This window comes from Myotis yumanensis, unplaced genomic scaffold (genome assembly GCF_028538775.1).
Source record: "Myotis yumanensis isolate MYYU_CA2020_CCGP unplaced genomic scaffold, mMyoYum1.0.hap1 SCAF_3, whole genome shotgun sequence".
Taxonomy (NCBI): Eukaryota; Metazoa; Chordata; class Mammalia; order Chiroptera; family Vespertilionidae; genus Myotis; species Myotis yumanensis.
In genome coordinates, this window is record NW_027223754.1 from 124,954,128 (window position 1) to 124,963,188 (window position 9,061).

General features: G+C 53.7%; 1 protein-coding gene across 3 annotated transcripts in view; it reads right to left on the reverse strand.

Annotated features, from left to right (window-relative positions):
* The window catches only part of PLXNC1 (plexin C1), a 183,925-nt gene extending 177,233 nt beyond the window's left edge, over nucleotides 1-6,692 (reverse strand). For all 3 annotated transcript variants that reach the window (XM_070409572.1, XM_070409571.1, XM_070409570.1), the window contains exon 1: nucleotides 5,634-6,692. In XM_070409572.1, the coding sequence (XP_070265673.1) occupies nucleotides 5,634-6,692 (1,059 nt within the window). The remainder of the gene's footprint in view (nucleotides 1-5,633) is intronic.
* Between the last annotated feature and the right edge of the window lie 2,369 nt (nucleotides 6,693-9,061).

Sequence of the window (9,061 nt, forward strand, 5' to 3'; positions counted from 1 at the left end):
CACAGAGTTTCTGATTTAGTAAGTCTGATGTAAGGCTGAAGAATTTGCATTTCTAGCAAGTTCCCAGGTGATGCTTATGCTGTTAGGTCAGAGACTGAACTCTGAGAATCATTGCCCTACCTACAGCATAAAGCCCTTTTTCTCTTATCACTGAAAGGTATGATCATGCACATTATCAAATTACTAGAGGCCCAGTGCACAAAACCCATACACGGGTCCCTTGGCCTGGCCGGCAATCAGGGCCGGTCTGCAGGGCGACCAGCAGGGTGATCAGGGGTCCTCCACTGGCATCTGCCTTGGCTGGCCTGGGGCCTGAGGCTGGGGGCAGTTCCTGCATTGAGCATCTGGCCCCTGGTGGTCAGTGTGCATCATAGCGACCGGTCGTTCTGCTGTTTGGTCGATTTGCATATTAGGCTTTTATTATGTAGGATGCCATACAAGACCCAACCATGCTGGGTTTCCACGGTCAAAGTTAACCTCCAAATTGGCAAGATCAGAAGTCTGGCTATTCCAATGAATGGGGATTTCTAGGAAGAGCCAGAGGAGTAGAGGATGCCAGACAGCCTGAAACTGGGAAAAAGAGGCCTGGATGCATCAGACATTAGGAAAACACAATAGTTAAGGGAGAATGAGGTGGCCAGATTCAGGAAAATATTGCCACTAAGTACAGAAATCATTCCCAACATGTTCCTCCAAGACCCTTCATTTGTTAATTCAACAAATACTTCTCAAGTCCCCAACTATACAAGGCACTACATGCTAGGTACTCTTGGTTCAACAAAAAATAAAATGTTACAAGGTCCCTTACCGTCTAGGGCAGCCGTGGGCAAACTACGGCCCACCGGCCGGATCCGGCCCGTTTGAAATGAATAAAACTAAAAAAAAAAAAGACTGTACCCTTTTATGTAATGATGTTTACTTTGAATTTATATTAGTTCACACAAACACTCCATTCATGCTTTTGTTCCGGCCCTCCGGTCCAGTTTAAGAACCCATTGTGGCCCTTGAGTCAAAAAGTTTGCCCACCCCTGGTCTAGGGATTACATTTTAATTGTGGCTGCTGATAAAGAAAAGAGTGTCTGTGGTCTAGATTTAGACTGAGGTCTCTGGATTTAGATTATGAGCTAGGTTGTGCCCAAGAACAACAACTAGGAGCATTTCCTTGAGGCCCTGTAGGTCTCTCTGAGGTCATTATAACCCTGAATACAAAGAACGCCAGCACTATCGAAGCTGACAGTTTCAGAATTACAACCTCCCCGAGTGTTAACTTCAGGTAGTCAAACACACAGAACCAGAAACTCAGTTCATGGTCAAGGGTTCTCTGCTCTATCATAAGTCTCATGTCCGCAAACAGCTGATCTTATCAGAGCAGTTGCAAGAGCCCAGCTAGCTCCACACAGGATAGAACTGACACCCACTATCCATGGTGCTGGGCTGTCCAAGGCCAGACCACCCAGGTCCTAAAACCTCTGCCATTTACCAGCTGTGGAACCTATTAAAGCTCTCTGGTCCTCAATTTTATCACCTACAAAATCATAATAATACCTATGGTCCTTGTCTCATTGGATGGCTGTGAGAATCAACCACAAGTGAGGCGTGTGAAGTGCTTAATCCAAAGCCTGGCCATGACAGCTATCTAGTAGATAGTAGCTATGACTGCTTTTTCCCTCTGAGTGGGTATTGAGCTTTGAAAACCCACCGTTGCATATCAAATGTATATATGAGGGTAAAAGTCACCATCTAGCCTATAGATTGCAAAATGGTGAGACAGGATCATAACCGAAACCAGAGGAGGAATAAACGTGACAGGAAGACTGTGGATTTTGAGGTCAAGAAGGCTGCACTGCCAAGTGGTCCTGGGACATCACTTCTGCATGCAGTGGCTAGAAGTGTCTTGGGTTACTGTCTGCCGGAGAGCATGTGAGCGTTTTGTGGTTGTCTGCATGACAGCTAAATTATGTCAGGCTTTGGTCCCGTTGGCCAACAGGATAAGAAAACACCACTCTCAGTGTCTCCAGAGGGGGTGGTCACCATGTTTAAACCACAGGCAATCCCAGGACCCAACTATGGCAGCTAAACAAACCTAGAACAATCAGACTTCAAACCTCGGGTACAAACACTTTCTACAAGTGCACTGGTGTGCAAGGAGTAGCTGGTGCTCCGTGAGGGAGGAAATTAAATTAATTAGCTTGTACATAATTTAAAACATTCATTTTTTATATTAACCAAAGCACACAGATATGTTAGGAAATAGAATGAAAAAAAAATCACATGAAGTTTTAAAAATGCATTTCAAAGGGCCCCCTCCAACCTCAACCCCACATTTAGGGGAGGTTGGCTGCTGCCTTTTCAGTCAGGGGACTTTCAAGGGAAAGTTTGAGAGGCACCAGAGTGGAAAAAATACACAAGGAGACATTGCAAGACCTGGGTTTAGGCTGGAGGGCCCTGACACCGCTGTTTTGCTCTTTTGTGCTTCCTCATCAGATAAATGGGAATGTTCCTCATAGACTCAGCCTCAGACTTGATGAGGGCTCACAAGACATAATATATGGCAAGGCGCTGTGCAAATATTTCCCGGGATTATCATCATGATTATTATAGGACTGTTATTATTTATTAAAGTCCACGGAAATCGGCTGCCTTGGCACGTTCACGAGCTGAAGCTAACCTGCTGGAGTTGTGAAAGGGGATTCGAAGTTGATGGCAAGGCAGAAAAAAGCAACAGGCCAGTGTGAAAAGGGCTGAGTAGTACGCACTCGTGGCACAAGCATCCCCCAAATGAACCCTCAGCAGGAGGAGCTGAAGGGGAAGAGAATCAGCAACATGTGATTGACAGGAAGAGAGCCAAGAAACGAGGAAGCACAACCCAGTCGCTCCTGTCACTTTGCTACCCATGGTTGATTGAAGATGGAAAATCAGAGCAAGCCCTCTAATAGGAGAGGGAGAAGGCAAGCACATCGGGCCGCTTGTGCCTCGCTGCCTGTGGCTTACTGTTCAAATGACTGTCTGCTCTGAAGGAACCGCGGTTGGAATCTATTGAGGCTCCCGCTAGGGTGTTTCAAGTCTGTCTCCTGTGTTCGGCACCTATAATTCAGCCTGCCTTTTCCAAAACACAATCAAACCTGAAAATAAAATGCAGAACAAATGCCATTCAAATGACAGCATTGTTCTGAGTGACAACTGGAGGCACACTGATCCCATGACCCCATTAAATGGGGTTGCAACCTGCCATTGTCCTTTCAGCGGCAAAATCAGTGGCACCCAGCACAGAGCCTTGCTCACACCAGGAGGCATCAAACAAATGTTTGTTGAATGAAGTATCCTATCTGCCCATTTAATAGGTTAGAAAATAGCTTTTTCAGCAAAACTACCACCTCCCCCTCCCCCAATTCAAACCCCTCTTGAAATCCCATTCCACTAAGGCTTTTTAGTGCATACTAGCAGCAAGAAATTTACTTAAATGAGGGAAGAAAAAAAAAAAGAAAGCAAAACTCCAAGCTCCCACCTGTGCGACCATGACATGCTATTGTTTGAACCAGAGTGTATTATTTAACTTGGATGACAAGCTCAGGGGGTAGAGACCCCGTCTTTCAGAACACATAGCTCTGAGCACACTGGGAGTTCTCGATAAATAACAGCAGCAAGAAATGCTATGGAGGGACCTCTTTTAATTATGTCTTTTTCCAATCCCAGATTTTTTGGCAGCATGTGTTTATCCCTCGCTTGATTTCCAATGGGCAGCCCTCTCCCAGAAGCTCCCGTGAAGATGATAAACAGCTCTCCCACTGCCCCTTCCCCTCCTCATCTCAGCACCAGTAGGAACACCTGATCGAGCCAAAACACGGATTCTGAGTGCATTCAGGATGCCTGCTGCGTTTGGAAGGGAACTAAGTCCTCCAGGACCCAATGGGTAGAGAGAGGCAGTCAAGAGAAATGTTTTGGCTCCACACATCTACACAGCTGTCAGATGGCAAAGCTTGGACTTCCACTGTTATTACCTGCTGTGGGCCTCCGAGCTGTCTTGTCATTAGCCCCAGAGACCAAGTATGCCTTAAGCTTGACACAAAGTAATATTTGGGGGTATTTTCAAGTCTTTCAACAGAGGAGTGGAAGGCGATAATTTTCGCCAAACTCGAACTATAAAGATCTAATAAAGACAGATAGTAAATATTAAATTATATATGTGTATAGAAAGATGAAGTCCTTTAGGATGCATTATATGTCATTTATGCTTTAAAAAAATTATACCAGTGACTAGATGAATGCATTATCAGCATGCAACAGATAGGCAAGGTGGAACAAGCAAACGACCATTCTAAGGAGCCTTGCAAAGGACTTACGTTATTTTTTCTCCCTGGAAAATAGGGCTAATATTTAGTAAGATGGGTTTTGCTGAGAAAGGGGTGAGTGGGGTGGGAGTGTCTTTCTATGCACACATTAATACACCTTAGAGCCAATGCCCCCTGTGTGCCTACACAACAACTGTAGCAGCACAACACATTTTCCAAGTGGAGACTGCTCCCTTGCCTCCCTGACGCCTTTTATGCCAAAACAATGGCAACACCTGTAGCCATTAATTCCTGCTCTTTGATTTCCGTCCAGTTATAAAGGAGGCTCTCAGCAGGCTCGCTCTCAGGAGCCATATGTGGAGTAGATGTGCCAGCAGCCTTGGAAGGAAAACGGCCGCTGAGAAGTGCACAATGGCTCCATAATCCCCATCAACTGGACCCTCTTGAACCGCTGCTTTATTTTCCAGTCAAAGAAATGCCAATCTCAAGAGTCAGCTGTGGCTGCCCTGGGCACCCCAGGGAAGCCTGTGCTGTTTGCCTGGTTGGGTACCACACAAGGGTGGTGCCGCGGAGCCCCACGATATAGTCAAGCAATCGGGAGCCCAGAAACTGCCTGTGGCACCCCAACACTTTCTCTTGCTCTCCCCTCCAGGGTGAGGCTTTTACCTACAAAGCCACCGCTGCCTGCCCACCCTCTTCCCCACCCCGCGGGAGACCACAGCGCACCCTCTGCAGAACCACAGCCCCGCCCCCTTGCGCTGGGTCGCGCTGAGGGTTCTGTTTGGCCGAACGCGAGCCTCTTTCCAGGCTGGCTCTGCTGCATGTTCAGCAGGCTACCAACTCTTCAGACCACATCACCTGTGTTACGGCGGCGGGGGGCACAAGGCCTGGGGCGTGGCAGCAAGTCCTTTAGGAAGCGGCTTCTCTGCGGAGGGCACTATGTTTGGTGACCATGTTTTGGGAAGGGGTCGAAGCCACAAGCCAGCTAAAACCACACACCTGAGTTAGCGATTAGGGAGGGGAGAGGTGGGGCTGCATGGGAGGCTCAGCCCCAAACCAGCGCCCACGTCTGGACAGGGAAGGACGGCACTGGGATTCAGGCACTGGAGTTTTGAGCCTCACCTCCTGCCCTCTCCACCTCCCCTTTTACACTCCCTTTGGGGACCTCTGGCCCTGCTTTAGAGTCTCCGAGGCCTCGTAGCCTGGGTGAGAATGGCGTCGGGCGGCCACCGGGCTGTGTGAATCCCGGACCCGGTAAATGCCAACCCGCTCTCCCTCCCTCTTCGCCTCGGCGGCGGCTCCCCAGCAGAAGCGCTCCTGGCAGCGTCCCGGGGCAGGACTTACGCAGTTGGTCTGCTGGGGCAAGAAGTCCCACTGGCAGTTCTTGGCGCGCGCCTGGATCTCACTCATCCTGAAGAGGCACAGCGCCGTGGTGGCGGGGGAGCGCTTCTCCTGGCCCTCCCCGGTGGCCGCGCTGAACACGCCCGCCCAGACGTCCAGGGCCTCCACCAGGCTGGAGGAGAGGAGCAGGCGGCGGCCGTAGGGGTGCCCGTGGCCGCAATCGAGGGCCACCTGGCCCTGGAACTTCACCTCGTCGCTCTGCGCGATGCGCGCCATGCTGGGCCAGCCCGTGGCGTCGCCGCTGGTGTAGTTGTAGGGATAGTAGGGGAAGTAGACGCTGGCGTTCCAGAGAAAGGCGTCCACGAAGTGCAGGCTGCCCGCGCCCCCGTCGCGCCTTTTGAGGCTGCCCTCCTCTTTCGTGTCGAAGCTGCGCCCTTCCGTGTTCTTGATCGAGATGGCTGTGTCGCGGTCGGACGCCGCCGGGTTGCAGCGGTTCGCCGTCTCGGTCTCTGGCAGCGCGTAGGTCGCGGCCACCGCCAGGTACCAGAGCTGGCCCGCGCGGTACACCACGCCGGCCGTCGAGCCCTGCGGGTGACAGGACACCACCTCGGTGCCGTTGTGCAGGGAGCTGAGGCTCAGGTTGCCCAGGGGCCGCACCTCGCAGGCGCCTCGGTCGAAGGTCCAGCCGGTGAGCAGCAGCCCCCCGAGGCCGGTCGCCCCCTCGCGGTAGGGCAGCAGCAGCTTGCTGAAGCTGCTCCCGGGCCGGGGCCGCGCGGGGGGCGCCAGCGAGACGGGCTCCGTGCAGTTGCCCGCTTGGTCCCGGTACAGGCGCGAGAGCCTGTGCTCCAGGCTGTAGTCCAGCTGGTCCAGGCAGCTGCCGCTCGCCACGAACACGCCGTCCGCCCGGCTCACCGCGATGGCTCCGATGGTTTGCTCTGCCCGCCACACGGGCTCGTCCGCGCCCCGGCCGGGCGCCGCCAGGGCCAGCAGATAGGCGAGCAGGGGCAGCGGCGCGGCAGGGCGCGGGGGGCGCGGCGGTGCTTTCCTCCGGGAGACCTCCATGGGGCTTGGGGGGTCGCCCGCGGGCAGGGCGCGAGGTGGCGACGGCGGCTCAGGCGCGCGGCGACGGAGACGCGGGCGGCGGCGGCTCCTGCGCGCGCTCGGGCTCCCGCGGCCGCCCCATCCCCGCGGCTCGCCTGGGAAGGAGAGCGGGGAGGGCGGCGCGCGGCGGGCTCGCTCCGGCAGCCTGTGCAGCAGCGGCGGCGGCGGCGGTGGCAAGCCCTGCGCGCTCCGGCGCCGCTTCCTCCTGGCCCTCCTTCTCCGGAGAGTTCCTCTGTGCAGCGCTGGCGCTCGCGGGGAGGCGCGGAGGGGAAGAGGTGGGGGGAGCGAGGCAGGCGGGGAGGACTGGAGAGGTTGGGTGCGCTCGTGCGTTTCACTTTCCCATTGTGAAAGTGGGATGCAACTGGCCCCCTTCCTCATCCTCTTCCTCCTCCGCCCTCCGCCTCCTGCCCGCCCGCCCTCCCTCCACGCCCATCTCCCCTCCCCTCTTGATTCGGCGAGATAGGGAGGAGGGAGGTCTGATAATTTGGGTTACTGTGTAGGTGGCCTCTTTCATCTATTCAAAACAAAGCTGAGCCGCCAGCCGCTGCCGCCAGGGCCGCCACCATCGCCCCTTGGCTGGCCCGGGGCTCCCGGGGCGCGCTAACTGTGCAGCGAGCGAGCTCCCGCGCGCGTTCCCCCGCGGGGCTGCTCCAACGCTAGGGTTTTGTTTACCAGAGCAGCGGGGCAGGGGTGGGGTGGGGGGAGACGCCAGACCCCGGGAGCGACGACCTCAGGCACCAGAGGGTTGTCTCTGAGGCCGGGGGCTGGGCCACAGGGAGGTTGCAAGGACGGTTGACAGGTGTGGAGCGCGGCAGGGACCTGAGGAGGCGCGCGGGAGACGGGGACGAGCCCGAGGCTCGGGGGACCAGGGCTCCCCTATCAAGGAGGGTGGATTTCCCTGGTCAGAAGAGTGAGGTGGGGGAAGGCAGGCGCCAAAGCTCTGATCCTGCACAATCCCTGGCGCTGGAGCTCCCATATTTGAAAAGGGTCTCAAATCTCCCTTGGCAACGGAGTCCCAGGCTCTCAAACCTAGCCCTTCAAGTTCTACTCACCCTCTGACCTTACTGATCATACCTAGCATTTATTGAACACTTACTACGTACCCGGTGCTGTTCTAAATTCACTACAGAAGACTCATTTAATACCCATAACAACCCTATTAATTAATGAGTATTATTCTCACTTAGCAGAGCTTAGGGAACTTGCGCGGAGGGCGGGGGGGGGCGGGGGGGGGGGGGTGGTCCTGCTGGTAAACAGCAGAGTTGAAATTCTAACCTGTATCCAGCTCTAGGGTCACTTACACCTCCTGCTCTAGCCAAGTGCCACCTGTGGCCATTACAATAATACCCAGAAAGCATTCTCCACAGGTGTGACCAAACAGTTCCCCAAGTTAAATGCTGTAACCTCCCCTCCCCTCCCCAGCTTTCTAATCCTAGAACAGGTACCTTTATTTCCTTAGAGGCCTGCCCTCTCTCTCTCTCATGCCTTCCCAGTTCTTTACTTTAGACCCTCTGAGGTCTCACCAATTCCTTTAGGGCAGTGGTTCTCAACCTTCTGGCCCTTTAAATATAGTTCCTCATGTTGTGACCCAACCATAAAATCATTTTCGTTGCTACTTCATAACTGTAATGTTTCTACTGTTATGGATCGTAATGTAAATATCTGATATGCAGGATGGTCTTAGGCGACCCCTGTGAAAGGGTCGTTGGACCACCAAAGGGATCGCGACCCACTGGTTGAGAACCGCTGCCTTAGGGGGCAAGTAGCAGCTGGTTGTCCACAAAACCACCAAGAATTTCTGAAGCACAGTATACAGGGTGGGGCAAAAGTAGGTTTACAGTAATTAATTACTAATAATACAAGAATCCACTATGCTTCCTGCACTCACAACTGCAAACCTACTTTTGCCCCACCCTGTATTTCTGCATCACTGCACACCTGAATGACTACCTCCCCTGGGTGAAGGTTCAAGATTTCTCAGCAGGGGGCATCCTAGAGGACACACAAATGCCTCCCAGCTGCCCCAGCTGCAGCTGATAGCACCACTGGCACCCTTACAGTCTGGCAGGTGATCCAGGGGGTCACCAGGGGCTCCTGGGGATCCCTAGGCATCTGTGGGAAATGATCTCTGTCCCTTCCCAGGCTGTTTCCAAGCCCCAGGGAGGGGACAGGGTGCACCCTCTGTCTTCTCCCAGTTCTCAACTCTAAATAGAATCTATGTGGAGAGGGTTTTATTGGGGGGGGGGGGGGCGGTGGAGGGGCGGTTTGAGTAAGTGGACTTCCTACAGATGCTGAGCCCTCCTGAAGGAGCAGCTGATCCAGGTTCAAAC